Source organism: Drosophila innubila (genome assembly GCF_004354385.1).
Source record: "Drosophila innubila isolate TH190305 chromosome 3R unlocalized genomic scaffold, UK_Dinn_1.0 2_E_3R, whole genome shotgun sequence".
NCBI lineage: Eukaryota > Metazoa > Arthropoda > Insecta > Diptera > Drosophilidae > Drosophila > Drosophila innubila.
The window spans coordinates 26,892,362-26,904,828 of record NW_022995380.1 but is presented as its reverse complement, the minus strand read 5'-3'; the positions used below and the strand labels follow the sequence as shown (position 1 = coordinate 26,904,828).

Sequence of the window (12,467 nt, the reverse complement as noted above, 5' to 3'; positions counted from 1 at the left end):
TACAAGTCAAATTTTTCTTAATTTTGACATGATTTTTTACAAGAAAATAAAAGGGCTCAGAATCAAATTTAAAGTGTTGTTTTATACTAATTACGATATAAGGAGTTGATTAAATATGAAAACTTGAGATTTAAAATTTTGAATTTCCGAAATTTCAAAGGGGGGACCCTTAGCATAAAAACCGAGTCTTGGTCGAAAATAATTAAATTTTCAAAATAAATTAAATTTGAATACAGAATGAATAAGAGGTCAAACCATGATTAAAATGATATTCCGCTTCAAAATCGGTTCAGTTTTGATCAAGTTATGACAGTTTGAAGTTGGTCAGTCTGCGGATTTGGCCACTTTACAAGTTTAAATTTTTGTTCAATTTCACATGATTTTTTACAAAAAAATTAAAGGTCTCAGAATCAAGTTTAAAGTGTTGTTTTATACTAATTACGATATGAGGAGTTGATTAAAACTGAGAATTTGAGATTTAAAATTTTTAATTTTCGAAATTTCTAAGGGTGGACCCTTAGCATCGAAATCAGTATCTAGTAGAATCTAGAGAAAAATATTTTTTTTTAAGAATTTTATAAAATTTAAATGCAGAGTGAATTAAAATGCCAATTAATGAATAAAACGACATTCCGATTAAGAATCTATTCAGTTTTGATCAAGTTATGACAGTTTGAAGTTGGTCAACTCTTTGACCTAGCCATTTTACGACAACCGTACCGGTACGAGCGTTTCGTTTTTCGGTTCTTGTTAGAGCATTAATTTCGGTTACGGTTTTAGTTTCGGTACTAACAAAGAAACGGTTAGCTTCTGTTAACGGTTCCGATAGCGGTTATGGTGTTATTCCCTGGTTTAAAATATAAAAATATCGATGAGAAATAATAAAAGAAAAATTATCCAATAAGTGGGAGACTTAATATTTTACATCAATATACAAATTCTGCAGTCTTTTGAAATCTTATAGTATTCAATGGAACCAACTTAATTTGTATTTTTGTGATACAAAATCATGTTATAAATTTTCCATATATATTTATATGGTGTTTCTGACAAATTACTTTTGCAATTTCATTTGTTTTTGTGCACAATACAATGTTCAATGAGGAACAATCATTGCAATTCGCTGAGATCTTTGAAGCTACGTGTGCATGAGAAACTAAGCAAACCGAGTGTCAAAAACCGAATGCAAATCAAATGAAAAATCAAATTGAATTCACTTTGCCTTTGACTATGAGTATAATACGCCCAAAAGCTCTGTCGCTCCGCCCTCGATCCACGAAAAGTGTCAAGTGTTTATCGATGGGCAATGCCAGCCGGAAGGATGACGATGATGATTGTGATGATGGTGATGATGATGATGATGATGAGAGCGAGGTTGGGGACATGAGGTTGGGGATGATGGCAACGTCGATGATTTCTTTACACGACATTTAATTGAGAAATAATTGAATAGGTCGTGTGAAGTGTTTGTTTGGCGTTTGCGGTCTTACGTATCGATAAGCCCGCCGCAATGAAATTAGCTTTGTCAAACGGGGCTGACATATCGTACACGTATGCACGGGTTGAAGTTGAAGTTGAAGTTGAATGGTGCGGAAAGATGTATTGCAGCGTGAAAACGACACAGCGAGTTGTTAATGAAGTAGTCACAGTCAACGGAGAAAGTCTTCCATACACATCTAAATACGTGTATGCATGCAAATAAGTGAAATAGGTAAAAACAGCAGTCAAAGATGAAAACAAGATGAAATTTACGTTTGATTGCAAGCCCGTAATGTGCAATCAGTCGTAAGCTTATAATTGCAGTTGCAATTTAGACTACTTATTGTAGGAAATGGTCTGTGAGTCAATGATTAAAGTGTAAGGGCTTTCAGCTCAAACCGATTGGATTATATTACATACGTATATATGCCGTTGTAGCAGGAATATATTGTACACAGATTACTAATTATTTCATAATTGTTATAGTAATCTCATTGTTAAATCAAATATGAACATAGTATAATTCTAGCTATCAATTTGAATTATTTATTATAGACAAGGAACATTTATAATTGAAATACAATTGCATTATTTTAAAATTTTTTAATAAATAAAATAACATTAATATAACATGTTTGTGTTATTTGCATATATATATATTTATACATATGAAACACATAAAAAACAGTTTTATATTTGGTTTTCATTGATAGAATATTGATTAGTAATTTTTAGCAACAATAGTAATTTTGTGGAACATTCGTATACTACTCTACTTTAATCTTAGATGCAAAATAACAAAATAAAATACAATTTAATAGTGCTATTTTTGTTAGATATAAAAGATAGAAGATGAATAAAAATTGGCTTGCTAAAACAAAACAAAAATGAACAAATAAACCGGACAGCTGCGTACTCTTCCTGAAAGTAAACGCTAGTCTATTATAATTGACTTAAATATACAGATTTGGTAGTAGCGACTATGTGATACTCTGCATTATTCATTTATTTAATAAAAAGTCAAATAGGGAAGTTAACTGAAAGTTTGGTTTCACGACAATACTAAATTTAAAATAAAATAAATTGAAAATAAGCAATTAGAGTGAATAATTACAATTTATTAATTTATTTATTTAGTGTTAACTAAGCACAGTTGAATAAAATTATAATGAAATTATGAAAAATATATACAATAAAAAATTAAAATTTAAACTAATATGTAATATAACATTTTAAATCATTAAGAAACTAACTAAAATATAGGAGAAACAAACGTATCTAAAATAAAAAAAAAAGCAGGTCACTAAAGATCTCTTTAAGTTAGTTAGTAAGTTAGTTAGTAACTTAGTTATAAACTTAATTAAATCAAGCCTTTTTCTCCCACATTTTTCCTTAAAAAACCAAATTTTTTTAAATAAACGTTATCAACATTATAAAAAGAAAAAAAAATACGTCATATATTTTAGTTGTAAACAAAATTCTAAGCTCTGTATAAATCTTTAAATTATATATAGCTTTAATGAATGTAAAATAATAAGAGAAATAAAGCACAACAATAAGTAAAATAAAACAAAAACAAAAAATCTCTTTTGATAATTTCAGTTACAATTTGTCTTTTGAACAACATTATAACAGAAGTGTCAAGTTCGGTGTAGGCCTGGTTATTAGAATCGACGTACATTGACCGAAACTATGATGACATAATGAGAGCAATTAGATTTCCATGAATTCTAGGTTAATGTCAATGCCGACGCTTTAATCGAAACTGGTTTGTCAACGGTGTGATTCTATATATAGAAGAGATTCGCAACGTGCACCATTTTCAATGTGTTGACTGTCGATTGAGCATGATGTGTCAACTGGAACTGCGTCTGTTGCTCTGCTGCTGTCTTTTTGGCCTAATCGATGGTCTGGCAGGCGGAGCAGTCTCTAAGTCTGCCTGGGAGCTGCCCACAACGGAGCAAATGCAGGACAGCCTGCAGAGTTGTCAGCTTAAAGCTGCTGGTGAGGATGCCGTCATGCTGAGATGTCTGGTGGAGCAACTGGGTCTATGGACGGACGAGCAGGGCTACAATGCCAAACGCATAGCAAAGATCTTTGCGGCCCACAGGCAAATGGAGGAGCTCATGCTGGTCATCGAGTACTGCAACAATAGAGAGCGACGGGAGGAGCAGCCAGCACAGTGGGCCTTGGAGGCCTACAAGTGCGCCACATCGGGTCGATTTGGCAGATGGGTCAAGGATTATGTAAAGCAGCGGCAGAGTTACAAATAAGCATTCATTTTATTAAAACAAATTAAAACAAATTGAACTTGTGTGCAATTATCAGGGTAATCTCTATAGGAGTCTAGACCTTGACGCTGTGCTGCACGAGCTGCAGGTTGGAGCGCATGAAGCACATGCCTCCACGGTAGCCCCAAGTGCAGGCATCGCTGCCCTGGGAATTATTGTCCGCACAGGCGGCGATCTTCTGGTGCGTCTCATCCGTGTGGTCCACGGCAATGCCGGCAGCCAGTTGCTCATGCACCTTGTGGACATCGAAACCGTGCTCGGCATCGAAGAAGCCAAACTGCTCAAAGACACACTTCATGTAGCAACGGGTCTTCTCCTCATCCGGATACTGCCACTTGACGTACTTTTCCACATCTTCCGGGGTGGCATGCACCTGCTCGGAGCAGACACTGCGAAATCTAACCAGATCATCATGGGTCTTCACCACATAGCCAGTGCCATGCTCATGATGATGGTGATCATCGGCCAGAGCCACAGCCAAAGTCAGCAGCAGAATGAAAGCTTTCATGGTGGAAATACTCGTGTACAAAGAAGATGCTCCGGATTGCAACTGCAATTTTTGCTGCAATTGCATTTATATTTATAGGTTACCAGCTAGAAACAGCTGGAAGTCACCTTCTAAGGTCAACATACAGAAGTGATTGACTGCTTTGTTATTGATTGCCTTATCATTCGGTTAAAGGTCGCTGCGACCATCTTATAGATAGAGACAGGCCTGTAAATCAAGCCCAAAATAGGCTACTCCTATCAAATATGCACATAAGTAAACAAATTAAACACAATACTGATATTTTAAGTAAATATTTAAATCAATTCCAGCATATTCTACTCCTATCAGTAACGTAAATAAGAAAAATCAATATAATATACCCTATACTGCTAAACAGGGCATTCCAAATTATCTCATCAGCTTATTTACTTTCACTTGATAATCAAACTTTCCATTTCACAGCAATTTTTTATAAGATTTGTTCTTTTGAAATTTTGTTAATAAAAAAGAATAAGTAATTTTAAGAATGCATTGAAAAAAGTACATGCAAAATTTGGATTGTGAGTTTTGGTTAGTCTAGTAATGTCATTGGTACGACCGTATTGGGTGCTATAATGATGGCCCAATCGCCTTTTCTGTTGTTGTTCTCGTTGTTGTTTTGTGTTTGTTTGTTGATCGGCAGCATTTCAATAAATGAAATATCATAAGAAATTAAGGGCAAATACGCGCAAAAGTAGATAATTAATGATCTCGGCTAAGCTGAACCTTTCAAATGGTTCGCTTGATATAATTTGCTGCAAATCAGAACGATTGGGAGAAACAAATTTAACGTATTTTATCAGAATGCCCAACCGAAGCTGATTAGCCACCTAGCGATCAAAAAAAGGAACCAACGCCACAGCAGCGATTTCAGCCAAAGGCTGCCACTCGGTAAAAATTTCCGATCTGGTTTGATTTTTTTTACTTAAAAAAATAAGTACATTTCCGAAAATGGGTATTCTGAATTTTTGAACCTTTTTTCTGAATTTTCATTTTTGAGCTGGAAATTTTTAAATTTTTGCATAATTTTTGTTAGAATCTTCTCGATTTTTTGGTGTTTTTTTTTTGTTGCAATGACGGTTTTTTTAAATTTAAAAATCAAATTGAACAGCCATCTTGCGTTATAATAAAAAGCGATAGTGTCGCCATCTGTCGTTCAGAGAAAAATGTGTCGTCATCTAGCGTTGATAACTAACCAACCGCTTGCACACGTTATAAAGCTGTTAGCTTTTGCAAGCGAGCAATAAATAAGTATTTTATGCAGTATTAAAAATTAACATTTAATACGTTAGGTTTTTAAAACTGAATAGATCCGAAATTGATTATAAAAATAATGTATTATTATTATTATTATTTAAAATTATTGATATAAATAAAAATACTGTGTCTAACAATTTACACAGATTTATTTATGCGGTGTGATTTAAGAAAATTTTCACTAGAAAGCTTTACAGGCATGCCTGGTACACAACAACATCAACAACAACAAGTACTGAACTACTACCTGCCAGAGCTAGATGCCACGAAAAGTTCAAAGACTCATTATGCCAATCAAACAAACAGGCAGCAAACGTAAAAAGGGAAAGCGAAAGTTCATGCAATAAAGAAAACGCAACAGGAGGCAGCAACAGCAACAATAACAATAGCAACAACAACCACAACAACTGCAAGCAACTAACAACAACAAAATATCTTCAAATTGTTGATTGACCCAAGAGCTGTCGGCATATCTGGTCGAGAGTGGGTGGGGAACACAGCTGTCGGACCGACACTTATCACCTCTGTTAGTGAACGTGTCTACAACATAGTGGGCAATAATTACTAATTGCTAACTCTTTGATACCCTGTACATCTTATATCGAATGTTAAATATGTATTTAAGTTAGATTTTTCAATTAAAAATATGATTGAAAAATAGTTAAAAAAAAAAAAAAGTGAATTACCACACCTCCCCGACGGGGAATTGAACCCCGGTCTCCCGCGTGACAGGCGGGGATACTGACCACTATACTATCGAGGATGTTGAACGAGGTCGGACAGAATATCTTCTTGAAATAAAGCAGGTTCTTGTTCTAACGTTGACTAACAAACAAAATGATATGAATGAGTTGTAGTTTCTTTTAATAAACCTAAAAATATTTGCGGATTTTACTAAGAAAAGTTTCACTTTGTTCCTGTAAGCCAATATACCTTTCTTGCTTCTAACAGGCAGATAAAGTATAAAGATCATGCAGGGAAACAGCCGGGCAGGGGGACAGAATAATTGCTGTTTTGGAACAAAGTGTGGGGCGTGCGTTAACAACAGGTAAACAACAGCAACAGAAATAAACACAATATGAAAAGCAGTTCTTGGACATTGCAATGAAAGTGAAACTACTCGCAGTTAAGCTCATTTTTTATGGGCTAGAATCGAAGGCGTGACTGGCCGGTCTCTGATCAATAGCTGATCAGTCTCTCGCAAATTATTCTAGACTTTCGCTCAGTTAACTGCATCCAATTGATTGCGATGCCAGAGCAATTAAATCCGTTGTAATCAAAATGCAACAAAAGGTATTTTATATGAGTTATGTAGAGTAGAGCACACAGAAGTTTGCATACCCTAACAATCTATTATTGGAAATTTACTTAGCATTTTGAAGAAAATATATGCTGAAACTAAAAAGTAGATGCTTTTTAATTCAAACTAATCTAATCAATGCTTAAATCTAATAAATATTACATTTATTTATTTTTATTTTTACAGTACTAATCTGATCCGATTAATATTAATGTATATTGACTAAATTAGAGAGCTAAGGATAAGCAAATATTTTTTTAAAATTAATAATATAATAATCTCTACTTTTTGATACATGTCTCTAAATTCTATATTACAAATCCTTGTTGTTGTCAAACTGAATGATCAAATTGTGATACCCCGTGCTGGGTCCTCAAAACTAGGCCATTTGCAAGAAGTTCCTGCAGAGCGCCATAAAGCTCCATTGCCAAAGGCAGCCGCAGCAGCAGCGGTAGCAGCCATTTACTGCGCCGCAACGTCGACGTCAGCGTCGCTGCTGACTGTAAAGGTATAAAAGGTAGGAGACCGCCCAGTTGCTCGCTCAAATCCAATAAGAAACGCGCGTGCGCAGCCGCCGTCAGTTGAACGTCAGCAGCCTTCGTGCCAACTCGTGTATCTCGTGTATTCGTGTACTCGTGTCTCTATCGTCAGCTGCACAGTTAAACAAGAGTGCGATTCGCTGGCTTTAAGTTGCATTTAGTTAGTCGTAGTTTTGCATGTGGAATATATTGCAATATAATTTATAGCAACTTGTTTTCAAAGTCATTACGTGTCGTGAGGTAGCGTCAACAAATTGTGCATTTTAAAAGTGCCCACAAACTGAACAACAACAAATATATAACATATGATAAAATAAGCAGAAATAAGCGAAATAAATTTAAAAAAAAATAAAAAAATCCCAGTGCAGTTTGCGATTTATGCGTTATTTTTTTGGACATTTCTTAAGCTTCCTGCAAGTCGCATATTCTTCGGACACAACTTGCATACGAAAATCCTAAACGACAGACGGCAATGCAAATGACAAAGGTAAATGATGTCTTGATTGGGCATTGATAAAGTTATTGGTGTTGGAATTGGAATTGGTATTGGTATTTGTTTTAGATCCCACGCTTCCCATTTTGAGCAGCACTTTCACTTTTTGTGCGGGCCAGGTTTAAGGTTACATTAGTAACCATTTTATTGCCTTTGAACTGGTCTGATCTTTTAGCCCTGACTCTGATTGTGCCAGTTGGCTGACTCAGCCCCAGTCTAACATGCAAAACGGGCAAACTGGCAATGCAAGCCAACAAATAATTAAGAACGAGATCAAATATGTCAAGCGGACTAGCCACAAATTTAAAAATCATTCACTCGTTAGAAAATTACCTAAAATAGCTAAAAACAATCTTGAGATTTATATCGAATACTTTTTACTGATATTATGTAGTTCCACATGTTTCAGGATCCCCTTGAACCGGAACTTTTCATTCAAGCCTTGATAAAAAATTTTATTTGATTTTTTTAACATAATATAAATCTAGTTTAAAAAACTTTTTTATTTATTATTTTTTAAATAAATTGATAGAATGTTAAACAAGTATAAAAAATTTGTGTCATTAACTTATTAAAAATCAAATTTAAGAAAATAATCTTATCTTTATTTTTGAAATAAATTGATATACAGTTAACTAAGTATACAAGTTTTTAAGTGTTTTTCCTAACTTATTTAATCAAATTGAAATAATTATACTTTAATTTTTGCACTTATCAAAATCAAGTTTAAATAAATTGATAGAAAGTATTATTATATTATTACCAACTTATTGGAGAATGAAATTGAAAACAATTTTATTATTATTTTATTATTAGCTGAAATGATAGATAACTTTGTATTTTAAAAAGTGTGAAATTTTTGCCATTTTGTGTTTGAAATCTAACATATTTTTCAATGAACTGGTCACACCCACATGGTAAGGCTGTTAATCGTCAGTTGAAGCTTAACTTTTAAGCCTAAACACATCCAGGGCCAAGAGCGTGATCTTCGAAGGCGACCCGCAGCATCTCGTGCATCATTTTCAGCTAACATTTATGTTGTTGCTCTTGTTGCTGTTGTTGCCTTTTAACAAGCCACAAAACTCGTACTTTTGGCACTTAAGCTGCCCCAATTTCGAGCATTGAAGTGCACTTGCACTTCATCATCATCAGCATCATAATGAGCATTATGATCATGATCCGCTCGTGATCGGATTGTTGATTCAATTTCAAACAATTCGATTCATTTCACTGCCGCACACAAGAGCACAAAAGCCAAAAGGAAAAGCGTTGAAAATTGGTCTCTGATCTTTCAATTGATGCTCGCTTGGTTCGTTTTGAAAGCCCACAAATATATGGACGGACAGACGGATAGACAGACGGACAGACAGATAGACAGACTGGGAGCAGGCGCAATGCTTGGCGACCAATCACGAGCTGGTGCGTGGGTGGAGAATGCTTTTCTTTCTAGCCGTGTCCATGGGCCATGGCAAGGCAAGGAAAGTCAAAGTGAAATGTATGGAAAGCAAAGCCAATTACTAACCAACTCTGATACGATAGAGTAGGAGAAGGAGCAGGAGAAGAGCGGAAGGAGAAGCCCAGCATAAATGTCTCTTGGTAATCTGAGCACAGCCGTCGCGGATTACAAAAGCAATTGAGAGTGCCAGGCGTGAGCAAATGCAAAGATCAAGATCAGTGGAAACTCGGTCACAGATCGCAGTACGAGTATGAGTATGAGTATGAGTATGTGAGTGTATGTATGAGTGAATATGAGCATACGTTTGAGTATTCGTCACTTCATGGGCTAGCGCATTTCCATGCCAACTGGCCAACTTGTTTAACCGGACCTATGACCAAAGCTCCAGATCACAGAAAGGCTCAAAATTCCAAAGCTCAGCCCATGCGATCGTTGTCCGTTGTCCGGTTTGATCGGCTTCATAGTAATCCAATTAAAGGAACAATCTACATTTCAATTCAAAACTAATGAACTGTAGTTAATTCTCAACAATGGCAGCACATGTGTTGATTGTTGTTCTTGTTGTTGTTGTTTTTATTTAAGTTAAACTATTGCAATACTTGTAGCTTGGAGATCGAAGCGAATCGATCTCTCAATCGCTTAACTGGCATTTGAAAGTCATGAACACTTGGCGATGACGTCGAATTTGTGGCCAGCGCCAAGCTTCCAGTATTACTAAGAAAACCAGCGCCGACTTCCCTGTCCATAGTCAGTCCCCAACCCCGACTTCCGTCAAGGTTCGCCGCCCCAAGAAAAAATCTGTACAATTGTTAACAATTCATTGATTGATGATCGATGTGGCGATTAATTAAATAGCGTTAAATGTCTTAGTGACAAATCATGGACTTGTACACAATTGGAGTAAAGCCCAATTTTCAACTAAACCCCTCTCCAATCTATTTACAGTACGGTCTACCAATCTTGCTATTGGCGCTGGCTCTGTGCGTCGGTTGCTCTCATGGAGCGCGTCGTCTGCGCAAGAAGCCAAAGGTCTACAATGCCCTAATCACCACGGACGACAATCTGACCTCGAGTCGGGCATATCCTGTCATACAACCCACAATACACGAACCGGGCTATGCACCCTTTGGACCCTATAATCCCTTTGGCTTCTACAGTCCACCACTGGTGAGATTTGGGCAGCCTTTGGTGCCTGGACTGGCGCCTAATGAGCGGGTAAGTTGAGATAAATATTCGCTGTAAGCTCTGACTGATCATTATCTATTATAGCTACCGTATCCTCTGCCAACTGGTAGTCAATACCCGCCCATCTACACGTCCTACGATCCCAATCAGCCCAGCATTGTGCCCGCAGAACGGCAACCGGCGCCACAACCAGAGTTGGCACCTCAATCTCCGACAGCAGACGATTCAGAGCCCAAGGAGATTATGGCCAAGGATCAGTTACCTCTGCCGCTTAACGAACAGGGTCTGCCGCCTGTTCTGATTCCACTGAATTCCCAGTACAATAACCAGGCCATGCATTTGCCGCCCTATGCCTACAATCAATATCCGGTGATCTATGACCAGGCGGGATTTGTTCGCCAGCGAGAGAATTATCTGCCGCCCTACGATTACTACCCTAGCCAGGGTTATCCAACGCGTAGTCCGGCACCCACTGCACCACCAATGCAGCCAGTGCAGCCTCCGCAGCCTCCACAGCCGGAGGTGCAACCACTGCCTCTGGACAACTTGGATTCCACGCCCAGCTTTGATGACATCAAAAATGGCTCCGAGAACAAGAATAGCGATGTGCCCGACGTACCGCCTCCTCCAATACCTTCCGGTCCAAAGCGCCCCAGGACGACAGACAATTAAGGCGTTAAGTAGCATTATGGGTTTTATCCCATTCAAAGTATACACGTATTTATTACCATTTTTTCTTAAGCATTTCGATTTGATGTCGTTTTACCCATAAGTTTAGTAAGTGTTCATCAAAGATAATAAATAAAATAAAATAAAATAAATTAATAAATACCGCTTCTGCGGTGAATGAACTTGGTAGACTGGACTCTGGGGAAATGGTTTGTTGATCTCTGGATGCCTTTCTCTGGGGATTTGATTACGAGTATCTGTATCTTTCAAAGAGCGGGCCTATAAATGCTGCAAGAACAGCAGGCAATGGCACAGTTTGCATTTAGAACTTTGCACTATGAAATTCACTGTGCTGTTGATTCTGTGCTTTTGCCTATTAAGCTTGGGTAAGTGGAATATATATTCATTTATTTTTCTAGCATTTAAGCACAATTTTCTGCAAACAGCCTACGGCAATGTTATAGTCGCCACCAAGGCACCATTTGTGCGCAGTCGTTATAGTCTTCGATGGCGTAAAACAACAACAGCCATCCCACAGAGCACAACAGGTCGTGTCATGGAGCTGGAAGCCTCAACACAAGCTCATCCCAAGCTTGGCACCTCAACGGCCAGTCCAGACTACGATTATTATGGCAACGGTGAATCTGACAACATGCTGCATAAATAAATAACTTTGTGATTGCTGTCACAATATCCAAATACTATACATTTTCAAATATGTAAATTACATAAATATTCAATTAAATATACAAAATTCATTCAGTCAAATTTAAATTCAAATTCAATCTGGCGGTAACTGCCATTATTTTTAAGAAGAAGCAGCAATTAACAGAGCTCTGTTAGTAGATTTTGCGCGAAGGTAAAGTACAAATTTAAATATGCAACTCGGAAATAAATTAATAACTTTAAGAAAATTTAAAATTCGAAATTTGATGAAATTATGAAAAAATATTTTATGAAGGTTTGAAGCTTAACGATTTTGACGACCCACAGGGGATAAAAGTTACAAATTTAATTCTAAAAAAAATATCAAAATAACGACAAAATTCTAACAAAAATTCTGCAAAAATTCAAAATATTATATCTTCAATATTAAGAAAAATTCCAAATTAGGTGAATTTTCTTGGGTGCAACTAAATTTTTAATTTGATTAAATTAAATTTTGTGATCCATTCACTGAACTAAATGAGCTAAAATCAGGGATTTAGTTCGTTCGTTCAGTTCAGGGTTTAGTTCAATAGAATTCGAACGATTTGAGACAACTCTATT

The 12,467-nt window shown here is 36.6% G+C and overlaps 4 protein-coding genes and 1 non-coding gene across 5 annotated transcripts; 3 read left to right on the top strand and 2 right to left on the bottom strand.

The window, feature by feature from the left end:
- Nucleotides 1-3,324: 3,324 nt before the first annotated feature.
- Nucleotides 3,325-3,774, top strand: LOC117790034. The gene has a single exon (XM_034629274.1). The coding sequence runs from the start codon at nucleotides 3,327-3,329 to the stop codon at nucleotides 3,750-3,752; it is 426 nt and encodes a 141-aa protein (XP_034485165.1). The 5' UTR covers nucleotides 3,325-3,326; the 3' UTR covers nucleotides 3,753-3,774.
- LOC117790033 (general odorant-binding protein 99b) lies at nucleotides 3,743-4,312 on the bottom strand. Its single transcript, XM_034629272.1, has one exon. It carries the CDS (start codon nucleotides 4,276-4,278, stop codon nucleotides 3,826-3,828), a length of 453 nt encoding a protein of 150 aa, XP_034485163.1. The 5' UTR covers nucleotides 4,279-4,312; the 3' UTR covers nucleotides 3,743-3,825.
- Nucleotides 4,313-6,247: 1,935 nt separating this feature from the next.
- Trnad-guc lies at nucleotides 6,248-6,319 on the bottom strand. The gene has a single exon. It is a non-coding gene; the product is annotated as a tRNA-Asp (tRNA).
- Nucleotides 6,320-7,151: 832 nt separating this feature from the next.
- On the top strand, nucleotides 7,152-11,344 carry LOC117789496 (proline-rich receptor-like protein kinase PERK9). Its single transcript, XM_034628526.1, has 3 exons — nucleotides 7,152-7,364; nucleotides 10,290-10,559; nucleotides 10,614-11,344. Exons 1-3 carry the CDS (start codon nucleotides 7,152-7,154, stop codon nucleotides 11,199-11,201), a joined length of 1,071 nt encoding a protein of 356 aa, XP_034484417.1. The 3' UTR covers nucleotides 11,202-11,344.
- A 187-nt stretch (nucleotides 11,345-11,531) lies between these two features.
- Nucleotides 11,532-11,972, top strand: LOC117792424. The gene is made up of 2 exons (XM_034632575.1): nucleotides 11,532-11,584; nucleotides 11,645-11,972. Exons 1-2 carry the CDS (start codon nucleotides 11,536-11,538, stop codon nucleotides 11,863-11,865), a joined length of 270 nt encoding a protein of 89 aa, XP_034488466.1. The 5' UTR covers nucleotides 11,532-11,535; the 3' UTR covers nucleotides 11,866-11,972.
- The last annotated feature ends 495 nt before the right edge of the window (nucleotides 11,973-12,467 follow it).